This window comes from Rhamphochromis longiceps, linkage group LG5 (genome assembly GCF_057381845.1).
Source record: "Rhamphochromis longiceps isolate RC_006_pf linkage group LG5, R_longiceps_female_GT1.1, whole genome shotgun sequence".
NCBI classification, from domain to species: Eukaryota; Metazoa; Chordata; class Actinopteri; order Cichliformes; family Cichlidae; genus Rhamphochromis; species Rhamphochromis longiceps.
This window is the reverse complement of record NC_140561.1, coordinates 42590188-42615343: the sequence shown is the minus strand read 5'-3', so window position 1 is coordinate 42615343 and position 25156 is coordinate 42590188. Positions and strand designations below refer to the sequence as shown.

Here is a 25156-nt window from a genome sequence, read left to right as displayed (position 1 = left end):
TGGGTAAAGCAGAAATGTCAGAATCCCAGCTAAAAACTCACAAAAGCATTTCAACAACCACCAAACAGCTAAAACAACAAACAATTAAAGAACTGGTAAACAGATTCTGCAATTCAATTTAATTTTATTTATATAGTCGCCTCAAGGTGCTTCATATGGTAAGGTAGATACAGAGAAAAATCCAACAATCACATGACCCCCTACGAGCAAGCACTTTGGCAACAGTGGGAAGGAAAAACTCCCTTTTAACAGGAAGAAACCTCCGGCAGAACCAGGCTCAGGGAGGGGCGGGGCCATCTGCTGTGATTGGTTGGGGTGAGAGAAGGAAGACAGGATAAAGACATGCTGTGGAAGAGAGACAGAGGTTAATAACATATATGATTCAATGCAGAGAGGTCTGTTAACACATAGTGAGTGAGAAAGGTGACTGGAAAGGAAAAACTCTGAGTTTCTCTGATACACCGGCTACATAGGGGATGACAGTGTTGCTGCGTCTGTCCTTCTTATCCTCCCTCGCTGGTGTCTGGTCTTCTTTTCTGTGCCTCTTTGCTGACTTTAAGAACGCCCATTTAGGATAGCCGCACGTTTTGAGTGCTTCCTTTACATGTGTGTGTTCCTTCTTTTTTCCTTCAGGCTTAGAGGGAACATGTTCTGCCCGGTGGTGTAGGGTCCTAATTACTCCAAGTTTGTGTTCCAGAGGGTGATGGGAGTCAAAGAGGAGGTACTGGTCCGTGTGTGTGGGCTTCCCGTAAACTTCGATGTTGAGGTTGCCGTTCTCTTCAATGTGCACGGCGCAGTCCAGGAAAGGCAAACAGTCGTCCTTTGTGTCTTCCCTGGTGAACTTGATGTTTTTATCCACAGCGTTAATGTGCGCAGTGAAGGATTCCACTTCTTGTGTCTTGATTTTGACCCAGGTGTCGTCCACATATCTGTACCAGTGGCTGGGTACTCTTCCCTGAACAAAGATCACAACATCACTGTTTTACCAGCTGATAAGGGAAGATGCACCGTGGTCCTAAATACTACAGATTACCACACAAAGATCACTACTCTCCTCAGTGACAACAATACCTACGAAGCCTTAAAGCGAGACCCCACAAGCAGCTACAAAAAGAAAGTTATAGCTTGCATTCAAGACTTTCAAAAAGGACAAAATCACTGACCGCCTTACATATCACCGTCTTTACCCAGGGGATACCATACCCTGCATTTACGGACTTCCTAAAATCCACAAGGAAGCTGTCCCACTCAGACCCATAGTCAGTAGCATAAACTCAGCCACTTATAACATTGCAAAACACCTTGCTACCATCCTTGCACCTCTCGTGGAGAACACCCCACACCACATCAAGAACTCCACTGACTTCACCGACAAGGTCCAGAAACTTACCCTGGATCCAGATGAAACGATGGTGTCCTTTGATGTAGTCTCTCTCTTCACTTGCATACCCACCACAGAGGCCGTGGAGACTGTCAGAAGGATGGAAGTAGTCTGAACAGTTTATGGCTGGGGTGACTGGAGTCCTTGATGATCCTTCCCGCTTTACTGAGGCACCGCTTCCTGTAGATGTCTTGGAGGGAGGGAAGCTCACCTCCAATTATCCGTTCAGAGCACCGCACTACTCCCTGGAGAGCTTTGCGGTTGTAAGCAGTGCTGTTGCCGTACCAGGTGGTGATGCATCCAGTAGAAGGAAGCAATAGAACGTCCTGAGGATGCGGGCGCTTATGCCTAATCTTTTCAGTCTCCTGAGAAAGAAGAGGCGCTGCTGCGCCTTCTTCACTGTTTTGTTTATGTGTCCTGACCACGTAAGATCCTCAGCCAGATGTACACCAAGAAACCGGAAGCTGCTCACTCTCTCCACAGCAGCGCCGTTGATGGTGATGGGGGTGTGTACTTCTCTGCACCTCCAGAAGTCCACTATCAACTCCTTTGTCTTTGCGACGTTGAGGGTGAGATGGTTGTCTTGACACCAGTGGGTCAGGGCGCTGACCTCCTCCCTGTAAGCCGTCTCATCACCGTTGGTGATAAGACCCACCACTGTAGTGTCGTTCGCAAACTTGACAATGATGTTGGAGTTGTTAACCTCAGTGTGTGAAGAGGACTCTCCATTTACATGCACAAACTGGAGTCTATTAGATAGATATGATACAAACCACTGCAGCACAGTACCTGTAATACCTACAGCATGTTCTAATCGCTCTAATAGGATATTATGGTCGACAGTATCGAACGCTGCACTGAGGTCTAGCAGGACAAGCACAGAGATGAGTCCACTGTCAGAGGCCATAAGAAGATCATTTGTAACCTTCACTAAAGCTGTTTCTGTGCTGTGATGAGCTCTGAAACCTGACTGAAACTCTTCAAATAAGCCTCTGCAGATGATCTGTTAGCTGTTTGACAACTACTCTTTCAAGGATGTTTGATATAAAGGAAGGTTGGAGATCGGCCTATGGAAGTAAGACTGCTGGGTCTAGAGATGGTTTTTGAGTAAAGGTTTAACTACAGCCAGCTTGAAGGCCTGTGGTACATAGCTGATTATTAGAGATAGGTTGATCATATTTAAGATCGAAGCATTAATTAATGGCAGGACTTCTTTGAGCAGTTTTGTAGGAATGGGGTCTAAAAGACACGTTGATGGTTTGGAGGAAGTAATTATTGAAGTTAACTCAGAAAGATCAATTGGAGAAAAAGAGTCTAACTTAACATCAATGGTACTAAGAGTAGCTGTAGATAATATTACATCTGTGGGATGATTATTGGTCATTTTTTCTCTAATGATTAAAATTTTATTTGTGAAGAAGTTCATGAAGTCATTACTGGTTAACGTTAAAGGGATGGTTGGCTCAACAGAGCTCTGACTTTTTGTCAGCCTGGCTACAGAGCTGAAGAGAAACCTGGGGTTGTTCTTATTTTCTTCAATCAGTGATGAATAGTAAGATGTTCTGGCTTTGCGGAGGGCTTTCTTATAAAGCAGCAAACTATTTCTCCAGGCTAAATGATGATCCTCTAAATTTGTGACACGCCATTTCCTCTCCAGATTACGAGTCATCTGCTTTAGGGTACGTGTTTGAGAATTATACCACGAAGTCAGGTACTGTCATGGTCCTGGGCCATGTTGGCCCAGTATTCTTAGTTTTCTTGTATGTTTGTATTTTGTTCCCTATTTAGGCCATATTTCCTGAGTTGCCCTGTTGTGTTGTTCCCTAAGTGTTTTCCCTTCGTGGCTTTTACCCCCTGTGTATCTGTGAGCCCTCGTCTCTCCTTATATTTTATTCCATGTTTCCCCAGCCCGTTATGTCTGTGTTTTCCCCGTGCTCTCTCTCCTCCTGTCCGAACCTCTGTACTTCCTGTTTGACTCTGCCTGTCTCCCGTCAGTGTTATGTTCACCCCGCCCTGTCTCGTTATGGTTATCTGTGTCAGCTGTGTTCCCCGTGTGTTCCCACTTTCCTCGTTAACCCTCTGTGTATTTCTGTCTGCGTCTCCCTCTGTTCGGCGTCGCGTTCTCCCTCATGCTGTGTGTGATTCTCCCCGTGGTTCCTGGTTTACTTTATGTTTAGCTTTCCCAGTTTAGTTTAGTACTGTTTTCGTGTTCCACTTTTTGCCAGCATTAAAGCTGTGTTTTTGAGTTTATATTTTGTCTCCGTGAGTTTGCGTTTGGGTCCTCTCCTGCCTGCCACACAGCCGAATCATGACAGGTACTTCTGATTTGAGACCTTAGTTTTCACAGGAGCTACAGTATCCAGAGTCGTACGTAGTGAGGAGGTGAAATTATTAACAAGATAATCGACCTCTGTTGGGGTAGCGTTCAGATAGCTGCTCTGCTCTCTGTTGGTACAGGGCATTGAAGATGATAACAGTGGGTGGATTATATTCTTAAACTTAGTTACAGCGCTTTCAGAAAGACATCTACTGTGATAAAGTCTACTCTCCACCGCTGTGTAATCAATTATTGTAAATGTAAATGTTATCAGGAAATGATCAGACAGGAGAGGGTTTTCAGGAAACACTGTTAAATGTTCAGTTTCTATGCCATAAGTTAAAACAAGATCTAGAGTGTGATTAAAGTGGTGGGTGGGTTCTTTTACGTTTTGAGAGAAACCAACTGAGTCAAAAAGATGTAAACACAAAGCATGGAACCCATGTTCACCCAACGGTCACCATGACTAGAAACAGGTGAGATTACAGCTGAACTAAATCTAACTACTGACACAGATGAAGTAAAACATAATGCACACGGACAAAAAGGCTAACACAACAAAACAGGAAACATACATGGGAACTGAACAGTGACGAAGTCCAACTGAAACACTGGGTCAAGGAACCCTGACACACATGTGAAAAACATTGAAATCAATTCCCTCTTACTTTTGCTGTCTTGCTTCAGTCAAGTTAAAAACTTCCTGCCTAGCTGTATCTCTCAGTGTGCTTCATTTCCCAAATACTGCAAAATTCGGCAAAATTGCAAAATGCTTATGTGAAACTCCACGGCAGACCCGAAGCCATATTTGTGCTTTGCAGCATATTTTATTTGCACATACAGTTGCTGAATATACATATGAACGGCCGCAGCATCCTAATTCCAAACACCAGCAACAACAAACATAGGTACAATATTTGGCTTTATATTTTTGTGTTTTAATAATAATAATAATAATAATGATAATAATACATTTTATTTGAAAGCGCCTTTCAAAACACTCAAGGTCACTGTACATAGTAGAGTAAAAGCAACATAAAAGCAAGAAGTTTACAGAATCATAAAAGCATAAGACATAAACAAATAAAATAGCAGAGTGGAGAGGTTATGTGGGATAAGCTATTTTGTACAAGTGGGTTTTGAGTTTGGACTTAAAGAGAGAGAAGGAAGAGATGTTTCTTAAATCAGGAGGTCGGGAATTCCAGAGTCGTGGAGCAGCTGAAAGCCCTGCTCCCCATGGTTGCAAGACGGGGGGAAGGGACGGAGAGAGAAAGGGAAGAAGATCTGAGACAACGAGATGGGGCGGTGATCTTAACCAGATCAGAGAGATATGGAGGAGAGAGATGATGAATAGCCCTAAATGTATACAAGAGTATTTTGAAATTGATGCGATATTTGACCGGGAGCCAATGAAGCTGCTGCAAGACAGGAGTGATGTGGTGGACAGAAGGGGTCCTGGTGATGATAGGGGCAGCAGAGTTCTGGACGCGTTGGAGCTTGTGGATGGATTTTTGAGTAAGACCAAAAAGAAGTGAATCACAATAATCAATCTGGGAAGTAACAAGGCTATGGACAAGAAGGGCAGCGGCATGTGGGGAGAGAAAAGGACGGAGACGATTAATGTTGCGCAATTGAAAATATGCAGACCGAGTAATATTATTAATGTGTGAATTGAAAGAGAGTGCTGTGGAGGATGAGACCCAAGCTTTTCACAGAGGAAGAAACGAAGACCGGCGAGTTATTGATAGTAACAGAGAAACTGTTGGTTCTGGATAATGTAGATTTAGAGCCGACCAAGAGGAGCTCGGATTTATTACTGTTGAGTTTAAGAAAATTAGAAGAGAACCATGAATTTAGTTCAGCTAAACAGAGGGTGAGGGAGGATGGGGGAAGAGCAGAATCAGGTTTAGTGGACAGATAAAGCTGGGTGTCATCGGCATAACAGTGAAACTGGATATTGTATTTACGGAAAATATGTCCAAGCGGTAGATAATGAAAAGAAGGGGCCCAGGACAGATCCCTGGGGCACGTCAGAGGAAAGGGCTGAGAAGTAAAGGATTTGAGTTGAATGAACTGAGTGCGATCAGACAAGTATGATATGATGAAGATATGGTTTTATCCTCAATTACTTTGAAACAGTGGCCTCTGCTGTGATATCATTGTGTTTTTGATGAAGTCTCACAAGTGTCAGCTTTATTTTGATATCAAGATGATTTACACAGTTTGTAATTGCTGAGAAATAGTCAGTTAGCTCTGGGCACGTCATTTTCCAGCAGGAATGTTAGGAATAACCCTGGGGCTTAACAAGTTAATAAAGTTAAACTTTTCAGTGTGTAACACCAGCCTGATTTTCTGTTCTCCTTGTGTACTCTGGGTAGAACCCGGCACTGGTGGATGCTCCACTGTCTCTCCAGCTCGCCGTCAACTCTCCGCCCAAAACCTCCATCAAGACGTCTGGAGCCACGGTTGTCATGACTGCCATCGTCAATGTGATGGTGCTGCCTCCAGGTCAGCCTCCGGTTCAGCTGAGCAGCATGACCATGGTACGTACACACACACACACACACACACACACACACACACACTCTGTGGTCTGGTTTGATACTGCTGATCACTGCGTCATGATAACGTTCTTAAGGACTTGTTTAGGATTACTGGTGTTGTTTTAAAATGGGTCATGTCATATCTAACAGATCTTTTACTGTTTGTATGAGTCAGTGATATCTGAAATAACAGTTCTGCCTTTGATAGAAATTGTCTTAGCTGGGCTGGTCTGGTTGCCACGCTGGTGACCTGATAATCTGGTGAAGACTGGATGGCTGCACTGGTCCTTTTAAAAGGCTGATTATATGTGTTTGATGGCTTTTAATCTGAGGCAGAAAGACAAACTCCAAATCCACCCTAACCGGAGGGAGGATAACAGCTGTTCTTTAAAAACACACCGCAGGAACCTCTCATGACTTCCTTATCATCTAATGAATATTTCTAAACTCAGACTGCTGGTGTCAAAAGGCTGAACTGCTCTTACTGATTATTGTGACCGTCGTCTTTCTTCTGTTTTAACAAATTAGCTTTGACTTGTCTTCAGACTGTGCAAAATGCTGCGTCAAGACTTTTACCTGTCACCAGCTGAAGCTCACATGTCACTCCATGAAGTCACTCCATGGCTTCTCTTCATTGGCTGCCAATGTAAAATAAATGGCCTGCATTTGTATAGCGCTTTACTTAGTCCCTAAGGACTCCAAAGCGCTTTACACGTTCAGTCATCCACCCATTCACACACACATTCATACACTGGTGATGGCAGCTACATTGCAGCCATAGCTGCCCTGGGTACAAGGATATTTGGCATGCAGCCTGGAGCAGCCTGGGATCGAACCACCGACCTTCTGGTTAGTGGCTGATCTGCTCTGCCACCTGAGCTACAACCACCCCATTTTAAATGTATTTTAGGTTTCACCTTAAAATTCTAGTTTTAACTTGTAGCGCCCTACATGGTGAAGCTTCCCAGTATATCTCTGACCTGCTGAAACCCCATCATTCTTCCTGAGCTCCTAGGTCATTAAGTCAATGCCCCACACACTCAGTTCATGCTGTAAAGACTCCTTTGAATCCTTTTAAAAGTTACTAAGCTTTACTTATATAACATCATACAGAGAATATATCTGTCCCAGGCAAAGAAATGAAGACGAAGACCCTAAAGAAACTCTGAAATTGTCTGTGTCTAGGCAGGCAGGACTCGAGGAGGCGGAAGAAACTCAAAATACACAGCTTTATTGCTGGGATGAAGCAGAACAGAAAAACACTAACTAAACTGGGAGTACCGAATAACTAGACAGGTTGGAAAACAGAGCACACAGAGGGAGAGAGGGTGAACAGACGTTAAGGACGCGACAGTGACACAAAGGCACACTGGGCTTAAATACACTGAGGGAGTCATCAAGGAATTAGAGACAGAAGGGGAACACAGCTGGGAGAAATAAGACCTAACGAGACAGGGGGAGCAAAGCTGGAACACTGACATCAGACAGGAACAAGAACCTTCAAAGTAAAACAGGAAACAAAACACACTTTACTAAGACACGGACTAGACAGAGAGAGACAGACTTGACACTGACCAAAGCCTACTAAATAATAATCATAATCAAAACAGTATCACTGATAAATCAAACCATAAATCATAATCTAGAAAAACAGAAAGCTGGGTCAACATGACCCAGAACCGTGACAGAAATGTGGTTGAAGCATCCCTGTGGCTTCAGTGTTTGCGCCTTCTTGTCATTTATGATCTTTGAGCCTTTCAACAAGAAAAAACTCACAGACTTTGAGGTGGAAACTAAAAGCGTCTTTTTCCCTTCTTGCAGGAGACCAAGTTCAATGCCAAAGTTTCCATGAGAGGAAAACGTCTGTCTGTTCACACTGACCTACGCAGGTTTGCATGGTTCACTTCTTTGTTTCTGCAACATGTTCATTAAATATCAGATTGGCCTAACCCAGTCACCCCACACTCACTCGATTGTGTTTGCACATTGAAATCTGTAGCAAGATTTTTTTCCTGTAGCAATATTTGAATCTTGATCTTCCTTACTGTGAAAATCAATCAGTCTCAAGTTTCAAGTTTTATTTTATCCTATATATGTAAGAGTGGCACATCACTACCAGCAAAGAAATTCTTAGGCTCAGAGCCCCCTCAATATTTCATGTAGAAAAAAAGCAAAATTGCACACAAGGTAATACTAATACAAAACACAGTATATCCTTGTAACTCCTTGGCTCTTGAGGGAGGCGGCCGCACTTTCTCTCTCTCCCTTATCTTCCCTGCTGGGCTTCTCATGTCTTTTATATAGTCTCGATTATTCTCTAACCCAGGGGTCGGCAACCTTTCTGATGACGAGCGCATCTAAAATTTCCTCAGAAGTCAGTGTGCCATATGACTGCATTAGCAATAAATTTAATAACGCTCTACATGAACAGTTACACACTGTATAGAACAACTTTATAGGATTATATTTGTGTGCAGATGTTGGCAGCTGTCAGCGAATAGTTATCAGCTATTATGAAACAAAAAAAAGACTTTTTATCCATAACAGCAAATGAACTGTACAACAGAAAATACAAATGCTATTTATGGTCTCCTCACAACAATGATAAGAAAAACTGGGCCAATATGATGACATGTTTGTTAATACAGAGACACACATGTGAATGTGATCTCTGGTCTCCCACTCAGAGACACAGGTCTCCAAGTGTCCAGCATTCAGAGGCTGCCTGAGGACTCATGTGATAGAAAATCTGCTCACACAGACATGTAGAGCCAAATACTGTCAATAAGGCCTCTGCAATGTTCAGAAGACAGTTAAACTTGTCAGGCAGTGATGTCCAGCAGGTGAACATGCAGCTCCATGAACACGCACAGCTGTGGATTCCAGCTGTGTTCGTAGTTCTGCAAACTTTGACCCCACAGAGTCGAGCTTTTCTGTTCAATCAACTGCATTTCAATGTCGCATTAACTGGCATTAACTCAGCCAGTTAATGTGAGACAAACCCAGCTGCTCTTTAAAGCTTTCTGGTTTGATCAGAAAAGAAAATATTGGTCCATACGCCTGAAAGTCCTGAAAACACATTGTGAATTCTGTCTCGAGTACGGATGTATCCGTGTTTTTCCGTGGTGCTGATGCTGCGCTGAGCGGACAGCTGCTGAAGAATTTAAAGTGTCAGAATGTGGAAATTTAAACATCGCTTGAAAAAAACTGCCAGCTAGCAACATCCCTCTCACTGGTAGGCTAAGTTATTTTTAGCTAATTACAAGTTGAATCTGGTAGTTGGGGTTGTTAGCTAAGATACTGTCATTAAGAAGCGGCACAACTAATGTGTCTATGTGAGCTAATTTGCGATGTGCACCACTGGTGCGGCCATTTATTTTTTTAATGCACCTTCTGAGATTAATTCACTGCGTGTCGTGCCCAGGGCTGGACTGGGACAAAACATCAGCCCGGGCATTTTGACTAGAGACCGGCCCCCCAGGTATTAAAGCCATAAAGCCTTTGAATGAAAACAGACGCTGTGGTGACAGTGATGTACAGTCTTGTTGGTATATGTATGATTTCTATACATTTTACATCAGATAAAAACTTTGGTTGTTAGATTCAGATAATTATTTATTAAAAGCGAAACATTTCATACTGTACTAATGTATGCATATTTCATGTGTTTTTATTTGATGTAGGTTTGGGAGAGAGCAGGGATGGGAGGTGTGTGTGGGGGTGGTGTTCTTATTACTGCGGCATATTACTGTGAAAACAAACCTTTATATGCTGTTGCAAAAAGCAATAAAAAATATTGTTTAATAAAAAAAAATAAAAAAAATAAAAGCGAGACATTTTAACTGAAAATAAGAAAGAAAAGTATTTCCTTGTGCCCCCCTCTCCCTGTTAATGCCCTACCTGCCCTCTGGCAACACTTTGCTAGACACGCCCCTGCACAGTTACCAGCTGTCAGCTACTTAGAAAAGGATCCTGGTGTTATTTGTCTCTCAGAAACAGTTCATAACTTCAACTCATCCATGTCACCTAAAAGGTAAACCTGTTTCTCCATCACCTGTTCAGCTCTGATGATCCAGTAAGGACATCTCCTGGTTTCATCCTCATGTTTCCCTCTCACCACATATCCAAACCGACATCATGACCAGCAGCTTTACAGCTGTGGCTCCAGCAAACATCAGCTGATACTAGAAATTAATATTAAATAAATTCTAACAACAGCTGATCAAACGTGCTGCTGTTGTTTAGCGCGACATCTGCTGGTTTCCTCTTTCTGGTGCAAAGTGGGCGATAAATAAACAAGAGAGACGATCAGCTGATCATTGATCAGTTTCATGATTGAAGGAGCAACAGGAGAAGGAGGGGGGGAGAATGAGAGGAGAAGAGGCAGCTGTGCAGCGTAACGACGCAGAAAAACTGCAGCTTTGTGTTCCTTTTCACCTCAATAAGAAACACGTAATATTTTCACTGAATACGGGATGATTCCGTTTTTTATGGGACAGTTGGCAACTCTACTAACTGACCTTATGAATAAAATAAAGTTCATTATCAGTAACATCAATTACCCACCCAGCTGTATAGAAACTCCGTCATGCTAGCTACAATACAGTTACAATAACTCAACTGACGGTAAAAAGTCAGCATAACGAAAATAAACTCCACCTAAACTTGGTTTATATCTGACCCAGATAGACTGCAGGTCATAACTTCTTACCTGGAGTTCACCTGACACTCAGACCGGCGGCCGCCTCGGGTCTCTCCTCCTCCTGCCTCTCCTTCCCTCATCCACCTGCTGGGTTAGGGTTGAAGACACACAGACTAAATACACACAGGAGGATAATGAGGGAAATGGAAACACATGGGGAAACAGCTGACACACATGAACATAACGACGTCACGAGGGGAAAGTAAAACTAAAAACATTGAACATAGGAACACAGGACCCCTTCAAAATAAAACAGGAAACATAATGAGACGCAGACATGACTACATGAACTTGACAACGTAAGACAGACATGAAACACATGAAGGGCAAGGGAGACTTCACAGGGGTTGGAAGACACAAAGGGAATCTAAAAACAAATGAACTAGAAAAGCTAATGAGTTTAATCACATACTATAAACATCAAAATAAACTAAAACTCAAAACACCGGGTCATAAGACCCAGGATCGAGACAACATAACATAACATCTTGAAGAAGAACAACGGGAATTGAGACCTGGTGACCAGTGACGGACATTAGACCAACTCTTAAATTGGATGCAGTTTGTTCGCACTAACCAAAACAACTGCCATCTTCATCTCATGCGGCCCCCGGCGCCAGCTGGATGCTCAAGGCAAAAGCTAAGGGGAATAACAATTCTCCTTCAGATAACAAGACTGTGTTGTCACGTGTCTGTGAAGGTTCTCAGTCATCCAGGTCATCGTAGTCAAAGGAGCTTGCAAAGAAAAGCGTCTGGACTTCTTTAAGTTGCTTGAAGACGGGTAACCCTAACCCTAATCCAGTTTTGAGATCCCTTCCCAGACGCCTTAACGCCCACTCACATCCTGGGCCATCTGACCTCAGGAATTCGCATGATAAGGTGGGGCCAGGTTTCACAATGAACACACCCGAAACTCTGGCTGATTGGGACCCACGCCCAGTTTCACACCTTGGCTCAGGCGATTAGAGGATCATCAGGGGGTCCTTTTGTCTCTCTGTGGGGGGAAACTCCCACTAGGTTTATATCTGGGACTCTCCACCATTTGACCTTAGAACTGAAGAAGCTTCTCGGATGAGAGGTGAAACGTCTTCAAGCAACTTAAAGAAGTCCAGACGCTTTTCTTTGCAAACTCCTTTGACTGTGTTGTGACTTTCTCCCTCCTCGTTCAAGGTCACCCGCGTCGACTGAAGATTGTTGACTTTGCTTAACCGGGAGAAGGGACACTTTCTCTCGGCTGAATGAGGAACACACACACATACACACACATACGCATGTACACTGACACAGACCTACACTCACCCCCCCATCCCCTCCAAACGCCTCCGAAGCGTCTGTCTGCTATGTTGTGAGATGTGATGATTCATGTGCTAAGGGTTTTTTTTCTGTTGGATCTCCCTGTTGGAGCTCAGCCTGGAGGGAGTTCTTTGTTCTCCTCATCTTTCCTCATGTTGTGCATTTTCGATTGTTATACCTCTCTGACCTGTTTTGCAGTCCAGCAGCCTGATGGCCTGTGGGTAGAAACTGTCCCTGAATCTGGTCCTGTGAAGAGTGTTAGGCTGGGTGGGCTGGGAGCAGAGAGGATCATCTGGGCCTGTAGAGGTCCTGGATGACCGGCAGCTCAGACCTGGTGCTATGCTGTGCATAGAACTTCCAGTATGTTCTGGAAGCTGTTGAAGAACTTCTGGTATGATGGCGCCTGTGTTTGGCTCTGCCGCTGCCGGGTGCAGTTTGTCGCGCTCCACTTTTGTATAATTTTTTTCTGCTCTGCTGTTCTCAATTAGTTTTAACGATGTATTGGCTGCCTTGGTGTATGATCGTCTGGCTTTGCTATCCATCCGATCCTCTATGATGCCTCACGATGTCTCTTCGTCCTCCTTTCGGCATTTTCCACCCTCCTCCATCAGCTGGATCTTCGTCGGGCATTTTCGCCACGGAGAAGGAGAAGAGGAGGTATTCAGGTAAAGCTCAGGCTTTACTGGCGGTGGGGTTCGGCTGGTAAGCGACGCCGAGCGTGCCTTGTCTCCTGAGCTCAGAGAAGCTCCATGGAGGGGGACTTGTTTTCCACGTCCCTGTTTGGATACGCTGGGCCCGGCTCTTTGAGACCGGCCTGCCTGAGGAGGGTTTATCCAGACTCTTCTGCCGGCTGGCTTTTTCTTCCCACGGTGAGCGGATTCTACGAGCGTGATGGTTCAAACCCTGAGTTTCCTTTAACTCGAGCCTCCGCAAATACAGAGGCTTCTACTGAATATGGCGCTTTTTAACGCTCGATCTCTGTCTAATAAATCATTCTTGTTGAATGATTTTATATTATCTAAAAAACTGGATTTTTTAGGGAGACATTCAAAGGGGCTGGGGGGGGGGGGGGTATACATGTACATATATATACAAAAAACTTGAATCTTACAGTGTTTATTTATCGGATAAAATAAGTTAAATATCACCGTTATTATTGTCTGACCGGAAACAGGCCGGGGGTGTCCAAATTCAGAGGCTGCGTCCACCTGAGGACCCGGCCTTTGTGGTCTAAGTGGGCCGGGTCCTCCGGAAGCCAGGTAGACCGGAAATGTGAAATTGGACGGTCTAGCCTTCAGAATTACGTCACCTGCCGTCTGCTCCTTGCTGTCTAAAATATAACCGGAGTTCTCACACAGCTGTGTGAAAACCCGGAGGAATCCTCCCGAGGGATAAAGTTTTATTTAATCTAATAACTTTAATCTCAGCCAAAACGATTTACTCACCAACAAATAAAACACAATTAAAGCACTGAAAAAGGCCAAACAATAACATGTTTAAGTTATTTGACACACAGCTACATTCTCGCCTGAAAATGTGTTAAAAGTTTATTTTGCGACCCAGAAAGAGAAATAAGAGTAATATTAAAACTAAGTAGCTGCAGTACTAGTAGCCATTGTTGGAAACTGGAATTGGCTGGGCCAGTCTGGGATATGGTTTTCAGTTTTGTTGTCCGGGTGGAAAATCAGGAGAAATTGGGGAGAATGGTCGCCCCGGGAGATTTTCGGGAGGGGCACTGAAATTCGGGATTCCCCGGAAAAATCGGGAGTGTTGGCATGTATGTCCTAGCATAGCCTATAACGTTATTGTGACGGACACATTATATGAGTGAACTTGAGTTTAAGTGACTTACAGGTTTCTTTGAAAAACACTTTCTTATATCCAGGTTCTTCCTTTTTGCTGCCGTCCTCCTCTCCTCCTCGCAGCGCAGGCTTGCCGCTGCTAAAACTAAACAGTTCCCTGAAAGGCTCAGCCAATCACATTGGCCATATTTGTCACATGACGTAGGACTCCAGCAGAGAACGTAATTTAACTCTTTCTGCTCCGCTGGGTGAATGAGACGCTGACAGATCGTTTTTTTCTTGTTGTTCTTTACTCGAAGAGATCAAATTATTGGTGGGGACAATTCAATAATCGCTGGATATTGGTGGGGACACGTCCCTTCCGTCCATGCCAAATCTACGCCCTTGCCCTATTTTATCTCGCCCTGAACTGGAGATAGCTACACATGCATTTATTTCCTCACGCTTGGACTATAGTAACTCTTTATGTGTCTAAGCAAAGGTTCTCTGGATCGTCTGCAGGTTTTCCAAAACGCTGCAGCTACGCTGTTGACAAAATCCTCCAAGTATTCTCATGTGACACCATTGCTATCTCAGCACTTTGTGATTCTGTCTAGAAAGGTGCTATATAAAAAATGTAAATAAAATGTTATTATTATTTTATGGTGGGATCATCTGACCTCCTCCATAGATCTTTGTTTACAGAGCATTCCTGCCGTACCAGGTTGTGATGCAGCCAGACAGAATACTCTTAATGGTGCATTGATAGAAGCTGGTAAGTATTGTGGGGTCCAGAGTACAAACCTCCAAACCTCTTCAGCCGGCGCAGAAGGAAGTGCTCGCTGCTTTTATGATGACGTCCATGTGATGTGAGCAGCTCAGATCCATATGAGCTTTGTCATCCTCTAAAGAGTGACCTTTGAACTTTAGTTGCAGATGAACAGCCGAGTCTTGTCCCGAGGTGGCTCTTGTATTTGTGCCATGTATTTATGAGGTGGTTATTTGGTGTCTCCAGTGTAGAGGTCTGAGCACTCCTCGGTACACTGCACAGCTACACCACGTTGTGAAGTTTGTGTCTGAGTGTGTGGCTGGGTCTGAAGTACACTGGGATGTTGTGCTTGGAGTAGACTCTCCTGAGTTTGAGACGGCGTACTCTTTCCATTTCTGGGTTACCATGGCGATGAGTTCTGTCTGATGTGATATGGTGTGGGAGTGGCTTCTACAAGCATTTCATTGATGACGTCCACTGCCCACGTGACAGGGTTCCTGGGTCGTTGACTCAGAGTTTTCAGTTTGTCTCATGTCCGGTTTATTCTCTGTTTTCACTCCCTGTTCTTTGTGCCAGCCTTTCCCTGTGTGTTAGTTCAATTATCTTCAGCTGTTCACTCACCAGTCTCCACCTACCTGCGAGTCCTACACACACCCCTGACAGAATGACAAGACCTGTGCCACGAAGACATGTTTGTGACCCAGCGGACTCGGACCTTTTCAAGTAGCAGGAGGCAGTGCTTTCCCTTTGGGTGGAGAAGTTCCAGAGGAAACTGTTATTAATAATTGTTAATAATTTTACCTCCTCACTACGTACGACTCTGGATACTGTAGTTCCTGTGAAAACTAAGGTCTCTAATCAGAAGTACCTGACTCCGTGGTATAATTCTCAAACACGTAGCCTAAAGCAGATGACTCGTAAGCTGGAGAGGAAATGGTGTGTCACAAATTTAGAGGATCATCATTTAGCCTGGAGAAATAGTTTGCTGCTTTATAAGAAAGCCCTCCGCAAAGCCAGAACATCTTACTATTCATCACTGATTGAAGAAAATAAGAACAACCCCAGGTTTCTCTTCAGCTCTGTAGCCAGGCTGACAAACAGTCAGAGCTCTGTTGAGCCAACCATCCCTTTAACGTTAACCAGTAATGACTTCATGAACTTCTTCACAAATAAAATTTTAATCATTAGAGAAAAAATGACCAATAATCATCCCACAGATGTAATATTATCTACAGCTACTCTTAGTACCATTGATGTTAAATTAGACTCTTTTTCTCTAATTGATCTTTCTGAGTTAACTTCAATAATTACTTCCTCCAAACCATCAACGTGTCTTTTAGACCCCATTCCTACAAAACTGCTCAAAGAAGTCCTGTCATTAATTAATGCTTCGATCTTAAATATGATCAACCTATCTCTAATGATCAGCTATGTACCACAGGCCTTCAAGCTGGCTGTAGTTAAACCTTTACTCAAAAAGCATCTCTAGACCCAGCAGTCTTAGCTAATTATAGGCCAATCTCCAACCTTCCTTTATATCAAACATCCTTGAAAGAGTAGTTGTCAAACAGCTAACAGATCATCTGCAGAGGAATGGCTTATTTGAAGAGTTTCAGTCAGGTTTCAGAGCTCATCACAGCACAGAAACAGCTTTAGTGAAGGTTACAAATGATCTTCTTATGGCCTCTGACAGTGGACTCATCTCTGTGCTTGTCCTGCTAGACCTCAGTGCAGCGTTCGATACTGTCGACCATAATATCCTATTAGAGCGATTAGAACATGCTGTAGGTATTACAGGGACTGCGCTGCAGTGGTTTGTATCATATCTATCTAATAGACTCCAGTTTGTGCATGTAAATGGAGAGTCCTCTTCACACACTGAGGTTAATTATGGAGTTCCACAGGGTTCAGTGCTAGGACCAATTCTGTTTACATTATACATGCTTCCCTTAGGCAGCATCATTAGAAGACATAGCATACATTTTCACTGCTATGCAGATGACACCCAGCTCTATCTGTCCATGAAGCCAGATAACACACACCAATGAGTTAAACTGCAGGAATGTCTTAAAGACATAAAGACCTGGATGGCCGCTAACTTTCTGCTTCTTAATTCAGATCAAACTGAAGTTATTGTACTCGGCCCTGAAAACCTTAGAAATATGGTATCTAAGCAGACTCTTACTCTGGATGGCATTACCTCGCCCTCCAGTAACACTGTGAGGAACCTTGGAGTCATGTTTGACCAGGACATGTCCTTCAACGCACATATTAAACAAATATGTAAGACTGCTTTCTTCCATTTGTGCAACATCTCTAAAGTTAGAAATATCCTGTCTCAGAGTGACGCTGAAAAACTAGTTCATGCATTTATTACTTCCAGGCTGGACGACTGTAATTCATTATTATCAGGAAGTCCTAAAAACTCCCTGAAAAGCCTTCAGCTAATCCAAAATGCTGCCGCAAAAGTCCAGACAGGGACTAGAAAGAGAGAGCAGATTTCTCCTGTTTTGGCTTCCTGTTAAATCCAGAATTCAAAATCCTGCTCCTCACATACAAGGTCTTAAATAATCAGACCCCATCTTATCTTAATGACCTTGTAGTACCATATCACCCTATTAGAGCACTTCGCTCTCGCTCTGCAGGCCTACTTGTTGTTCCTAGAGTATTTAAAAGTAGAATGGGAGGCAGAGCCTTCAGTTTTCAGGCCCCTCTTCTGTGGAACCAGCTTCCAGTTTGGATTCAGGAGACAGACACTATCTCTACTTTCAAGATTAGGCTTCAAACTTTCCTTTTTGCTAAAGCATATAGTTAGGGCTGGACCAGGTGACCCTGAATCCTCCCTTAGTTATGCTGCAATAGACGTAGGCTGCTGGGGGATTTTTCCTTTCCAGTCACCTTTCTCACTCACTATGTATTAACAGACCTCTCTGCACTGAATCATATCTGTTATTAATCTCTGTCTCTCTTCCACAGCATGTCTTTATCCTGTTTTCCTTCTCTCACCCCAATCGGTCGCAGCAGATGGCCCCGCCCCTCCCTGAGCCTGGTTCTGCTGGAGGTTTCTTCCTGTTAAAAGGGAGTTTTTCCTTCCCACTGTCGCCAAAGTGCTTGCTCATAGGGGGTCATATGATTGTTGGGTTTTTCTCTGTACCTATGAAGCACCTTGAGGCGACTTTTGTTGTGATTTGGTGCTATATAAATAAAATTGAATTGAATTGAATTGAAAGACAGCACATCTTCGAGGGGTTTCGCCTGGCTCTGGGCAGCCCTCGGAGACCAGGATCTAACCTGACGTCCCTTGAGATTCAGCTGAGGCTCTCCAGGCATTGCCCTCGCGCTCTGGAGGATGGATTGGAAGAGCTAGCATGTTGACCTGCCTGTTCACCACCTCATCCACATCCTCATCCAGGTTTTCAGGCCCTAGCTCACTCCCTTAGTAAATTAGCAGATCTGTTTCCATCTCATGTTCCCGGTTTATTGTCTCAGGCTGCAGCACTGTCCCCATCCTCAGTTCAGTCACCTGTAGCTCAGTCTCCTGTCCTCCAGTCTGCAGTCCAGTCTCCTGCTGTTCAGCTTCCAAGTCAGTCTCCCAGTCCGTTTTTAGCTCTGTTCCCCAATCTGCAGTCACAGCACCCAGAGCCAGCTGTGAGCTCTCTCTCTCTCCTCAGCCAGAGGTTTCCACACCGCCTGATCAAGCGATTGCCACCGCCTTGTCCACATTGGGTTTGGCATCGGTGGCCACCTTCCAGGCCGCTGACTGACCTTCCTCGCCATTACCGGCCACCAGGCCGCCGTCTTCTTCGCGGCCAGCCTCCACACCTGCGGAGTGGCCACCGCTGTCTTCCTCGCAGCCAGCCTCTGGACTTGCTGAGTGGCCGCCGCCGCCTTCCGCCAGATCGACTCCAGCGTCACTGCTGGCCACGTGGCCGCCCACAAGATCGACTCCAATGCCACCCCTGGCCACACGGCCACCCACCAGGACTGATTCATTCTGGACTCTGTGTTCAGCTGTTCACTCACCAGTCTCCAATCAGTCACTATTCAGCCGGTGTATTTAAGCCCTCAGTTTCAACCTGGTCATTGTCTTGTCATTGATGTTGTCGTTCCTGTGTGTGCCCTATGCTCAGTCAGCCATTCAGCCAGTCTTTCAGTCGTCCAGGCAGTCAGCCATCTCATGGTCTGTTCATTTCTCCATTGTCTACAATAAATCACCAATCTTCACCTACCTGCTATTCCTGCGTTTGGGTCCTCTCTTCCTCTCATCCACACACACCCCTGACACCACGGACTACACCTGTCATCGCTCACCTTCTACAGGAATGAAAAACTCTAACCCACCACATTATGCTCTCACACCGGTTCTCCAACAGAACGAACTCATCACCAACACCATCGCCATGTTGGTTAAAACTGGCTTCGTAATGATCCACCATTTTATAGCACAACTTGATTATTGATTATTTATCGACTTTTTTTTCACCTTTCAGGTTTAAGATCTTCTCCAACCAGTCAGCTCTCGAGTCTCTGGCGGTAAGTTTGTTTTCATCTTACAGTAATTGGTTCAATGAGACAGCAAGGAGACTGTTAAGGGTTCAAATATTGAGGAGGGATATAGGAGGAAATCCAAAATAACAACACTGGTCCGGCCGGGTTAAGTCAAACGATGATTTTAATGAACACACGCGTGGAGAGATGAACACTGTACGCAGCATCGATCTCTCTCGAACAATACACAATCAGTTGTTTTATATCATCAGGGAAATTTATAACGCCCCCTCATGCGTCATCACATGCATAAGTTTCAAAACCACAATGACTTTTAACACAGTTTGAAAAAACAACATCGCCTCGTCTCCATGCCAGGTGTCTTCCTGTCGCTGCCGGACGCTCGCTTTTGGTCTGGAACATCAGGCACACATTCTGCAAGAAACTGTCACTCATGCAGGCACAATTTTGCAGTCACAAGCAAGGTTATTATCGTTAACGAAAACTAACGAAATAACGAAAACTAGAAGTGAAAAACATTTTCGTTAACGGAAATAAAAATAAAAACAAAAAAAGGAAAACTAACTAAAACTGTAATGAGTATTCACAAAACTAACTAAAATTAACTGAATTTATAGCAAAAATGTGTTTAGTTTCATTGATGTGTGCGTGTCCTGGGTGAAAATAAAGTTTCGTTTCCAGATTTTTCTCTTGCTGTGTCTCATTACGCCAGCAGGTGGCAGCACGTTAGTCGAGTCGTCTGTGTTGCTGCTCCGTCCACGCCAGAATCATGTCAGGAAAAGTCGGGAGAAAGCGCCAGAGTCCAATTTGGGATTACTTTGAATATGACTGTGTTTTGGATAAAGCAAGTGTCTTGTAGTGGAAAGAGACAAATTATGAGGGACATTTCTAAAGGGAAAAAAATCCCACAAACCTTAAAGTGCGCTTGAAAAGCTCACACAAGAAGGCTAACTTAGCTTACCTTGAGAAGGTAAGGGAGCACACTCGACCCTCATCCCCAGAAACAGAAGCTAACCCCAGGCAAGGCAGTGTGATGCATCCCGAGACAACAGGACGAGGACATCTACACAACTGTGTGAGTCAATTGGCTTCAAAAAGTTTATCAATTCACTTGAACCAAAATTATGAACACCCGGTGCTGCAAGAGTTAATAGTCTCATTGGGGCCAAGATATACATTTAGTTGCCTGGTATCAGTGGTTGTTCATCTGCCTTTATTTATTTAAAGAACCCATAGGTGGGAATGTGAGTTGTCTGTCTCTGCGTGTTAGCCCTGCGACAGACAGGCGACCTGTCCAGGGTGCAGGTAGCTGGAATAGCAACCTACCCAAGGATGAGCAGAAGAGCATGACTGACATGATGAAACTGGGATTTTGTTACACTTAATTATTGCAAACACAACTAAAACTATAACTGAAACTAATCAAAACTAAACTGAAACTAAGGATTTTCAAAAAAATAAAAACTAAACTAAACTAGCAAACAATTGGTAAAAACTAATTAAAACTGAGATAAAATTGAAAATCTGAAATCAAAACTGAATTAAAATAAAAACTAATGAAAACTGCAAAACTATTAAAACCCTGGTCACAAGCAAAATATAATTAAACTTTCACCTATGTCTGTGAAGGTTCTCAGTCATCCAGGTCATCGTAGTCAAAGGAGCTTGCAAAGAAAAGCATCTGGACTTCTTTAAGTTGCTTGAAGACGTTTCACTTCTCATCCGAGAAGCTTCTTCAGTTCTAAGGTCAAATGGTGGAGAACTTTCACCTATAAATGAGTCCATCTACTGTGTGTGTGTGGGTGTGTGTTTGTGTCAACCTGAAATGCACTCAGTTTCACCTCACCAGCTAAACCTTGTAACCTTTCCACCAGACAGAAGGCCAGCACGTACACAACTGAAACTATATGTGTAATATATCGAATAAATGTTTTAATCAAATGATACTACTTAAAACTTAATAAAAGAATATAAAAGAATAAAAGATAACAATGAATAACCTGGTTATTCAAATAGCCCCATCCAAACTGCTCTTCAAAGTAACTTACACTTAGACTCTGCTTTAGTTTCACTTTCACAAGCACGCTCTGCAAAAGCCTGCGCTTCCTGTCTACTTTGGCACAGAGTGTACTCAGAGTTAGGCCTTTCTTTTATAATGCAATATAATCTGCATATAAACATTTAAGATTATGAAAAGCATTCAAAAGCATTTAAGATTATAGATTTAACTCAACAGTTTAAAGGGGTTATAACTGCTCCTGTAATAAAGGCTGATTGGGTGCCAATATATTTAAACATCTGAATGCAATATCAATGCTGTAGATTATGTTATTAATGCAATGATAATGATGATGACCATGAACAATAGCAGTAAAAATATTTCTCTGATCTCCACAAGACACAAAACTACAGAACAAACACTTTCTCCCTGATTTTTACACGTTCTGACCAAAACATGAAGCGTATACACCCTAAAACCTCTCTGTGTGTCTGCAGTTGATTCCTCTGCAGGCTCCTCTAAAGACGATGCTGCAGATGTCTGTAGTTCCACTGATCAACAGTAAGAACCTAATTCATCAATCAAAAAACTCACAGACCCTGAACACACCGTGACAGTGTCGCTCTGTTTGTGTGTGCTCTCTTAGACTGGACAAAGAGAGGCGTTCGGATCCCGCTGGCTGATGGGGTGGATTTCATTGAGGAGGTGGTTGAATATCATAACGTGAGTGTGATTTTACCCCTCGACTATTTGAGGAGTTTTAGACTTTTTTCATATTTATGAAAATAAAACATAAAATTGATTTTGATTAGTTGTAACACATTGAGTGGATTACAAAAAAAATTGAATAAATTTTCAAATATTTTGAATGCAAACCTGTTGTGTAAATAGATGCACATCGAAAGTGCTTTTATGGAAAATTTGTCCCCAAAAATGCACTGACAAACACAGAGTACACGTGAAGTGATGATGATCCTGATGTTGCTAAGAAACAAAAGGAAGAAACAGAGAATCTGGGTCATCCGATTCCTCGGAATAGGCAACAGAATGTCCTGGATTGATCCAGGAGTTTTCGGTCATATTTCAGGATGTCAGTCGGGCAGTTTGAGCTCTTGTTCTCGAGTTGGGACCACAACCGAGGTGGCAGATAAATCATTTCAGTGAGCCGACTGACCCCGAAGAGCATCTAGCTGTGTGTGTCTGAGGTTAAATAGAATTATTTTACTGTTCCCATGTCACTGGATATTCAGTACTGGTGAACATTTTGACCCATGAGTGCACTTGTTGTATGCATGCATGTAAAGTGAACTAGCAAACATCATCATAGCTACATGCGGCTGTCTTCTTGTTTGATGGCAGATGCTCCCTTCACCCTGGCCAAAAAGGCTAAAATGACCAAAGAAAAAGTGGAAAACAGCTAAACATGAGAGGTTTTTGGACAAAGTTTGTGTTTTTTCCATTGTTTAAGCCCTGCTTCCAGCCAAGAGTGATACCATATATGCCCCATAGCTGCAGAAAAGGCTAACATTGTTATCTTTTTACAAAAAACAGCTGAACATGAGAGGTTTTTGGACCAATTTTGTGTTCTCCATTCTTTAAGCACCGGTTTGAGCACCGTTTGAGCACCGGCACCGTTTCAAAAGTACCGATTTGGCACCGGTATCGGATAAAACCTAAACGATACCCATCCCTAAATACCACCATCAAAAAAAACAATTTACAAAAAAATTACAATTGTGACCATACACTTGTGGGCGTCACACATTTTTTATAATAAAGTCTTGTATTATCATTTTATTTGTTTTAGGCTTTCTTTTTTTTAAAGTCAGATTTATGCAGAAATAAACTCAGTGCTGCCCCCTGGCTGACAGGAGCTGTTCCATCTCTGCAGGGTTTCATCGTGATCGGAGCAAATCTTCACTTCAGCAAAGGGCTGAGAGAAATGGTGGTAGGAAGCTCAGAGATGGAGCAACAGACTGCCAACTCCACCGCCACCACCAGCACTGCCTAAATGTTCATACGCAGGGTTTACATAGATCTACAATTAATGTGAATATATACAACACATCATTAAAAGGATGAGTATATGATGAACAGATCAGAAAAGAACTGACAGCAGCACAGTGAGCCTTACACCTTGCAATGAGTCCAAACTAACAAGGTTACAGTTACAGACACTATTACTCCTTCTCACAGTTTAATGTATTATTCGTAGATTATCTTCAAGATTACAGGTAATTATAGTTCAGACAGTGTTGTTCACCATAGGTCACATGCACGCTGACGCTGTGAAGGTCATACAATATAAATACGAAGGACTGAATTAAACATGAAGGGAAACACTTGTATCCATGACAACACTGTGTCAGAACAACTCGAAAGTTGCCCCTCCTCTGAGGGTGTTGTTCCAGTGGGCAGAAAAGTGATCACGTGGTAGCTGTCAAGGTTTATATCTTTAACCTTTTGTTAGTTTATTCTAAAGAACTGACGTTCTGCCCGAGAACATCAATTTATATTTCATGTTCTCTCTAAAACCTCTCACTTCATGTTGATTCATGTTGTTTCTATTTACACCTGAATGTCAGGTAGCTGGAAGCCTCCTCATTGGCTCAGTTTACACATGAAACACGATTCATCACTGTCAAGCCGATTGGGGAGAAAATGCTTCGCTGTCTGATGTACTTAGATGTCTTTGACCTGATGAATCTTTCGCTTTTTGTCTCATTAGGAAGTGTAAACAGGTTAAAACTACATGATAATACTGGAAACCACTCAGGAGATTTTATCTTTCATCTGTGCTGTTGCTGGCAAACCTGTCTCACCTGTACTTACCTGAACATTAAAGATTATGGACCTGTTCAAAATAAACTGAAAGCTAAACCTGACACCTGTCAGCAGTTTATTTTTGATTATTGTAGGGTCTACCTTACAATATAAAGTGCCTCTAGGTGACTTGTTTTGATTTGGAGCAGTATAAATAAAATTGAATTGAACTGAATTAAAACTTCCGCTCATAAAAAACAGCTGCCATTCTGTCATTACGGTGTGTTCACACCGAACGCGACAGACACGACCAAAACGTGCCAGCTTGACGCGTGCACATTCGCACCTCAACGTTTGTCCAACGCGAATTACTTGTGGAAATGTTGGAGGAAGTAGTGCCAGATGGTATGTTTGCAAGATGGCAGCTGTTGATCTAGCGTTTGAATAGAGAGTCTCCCTTTTCTATTTACTGTGGAGAGCAGAGCAGCGGCGTAAAGGACGTCCTCGCCGTACCTGGGTCCATCAAGTCCTCCAGAAGCGTGAGCAGTTTGGTGAGTTTCACCACTTGCTCCAGGAGCTGCGCCTGGATGACGGCCACTTTCAGCGATACCACTGTCTTTCCCTGGCCCAGTTTGAGGAGCTGCTGTCCCACGGCGGTCCAAGCATCGCCCGCCTAGACAACAACTACAGGCGCTCAATCCCACCTGCAGAGCGCCTGTCCATCTGCTTGAGGTTAGTAAAAGTGTTTAATACAGTAGTCCTTTATTGATACCTTTGCTAATATATGCTAAACCATCTGTTTATACACTGCTAACATGGATGTGGTTTGCTATCAGTGTTTACTGATAGCAAACTGTGGTATGGAGACGACTGTTTATAATATTTCTAGTGATACTCGAAAGGTCTCATCAAGTCCCGATTTAATTCGATTTATGCTGTTATCAGTGTTTGAATGATAGCATGGCTGTGGTGTCATATCAATGTATGCTCTCAGTGTTTGCTGATATCAAACTGTGGTATGAGGACCACTGTTGGTAATCTTTGTAGTGATACTCAGAAGGTCTATCTTATAAAGCCTTCTTTTAAAAATTTTTTTAGA

At 43.3% G+C, this 25156-nt stretch overlaps 1 protein-coding gene across 4 annotated transcripts in view; it reads left to right on the top strand.

The window, feature by feature from the left end:
* Positions 1-25156, top strand: part of pltp (phospholipid transfer protein) — a 35230-nt gene that overhangs the window by 9534 nt on the left and 540 nt on the right. For 3 of the 4 annotated variants that reach the window (XR_014911836.1, XR_014911837.1, XR_014911835.1), the window contains exons 10-15: positions 6077-6241; positions 8063-8130; positions 19277-19319; positions 21792-21855; positions 21941-22017; positions 23186-24789. Coding sequence is in view for 1 of the 4 variants with exons in the window: in XM_085407761.1 (XP_085263887.1) it covers positions 6077-6241; positions 8063-8130; positions 19277-19319; positions 21792-21855; positions 21941-22017; positions 23186-23305 (537 nt within the window). In the remaining 3 variants the exon portion in view is untranslated. Of the gene's footprint in view, positions 1-6076; positions 6242-8062; positions 8131-19276; positions 19320-21791; positions 21856-21940; positions 22018-23185; positions 24994-25156 lie in introns of those variants that run through there. The other variant, XM_085407761.1, reaches the window with a different exon arrangement.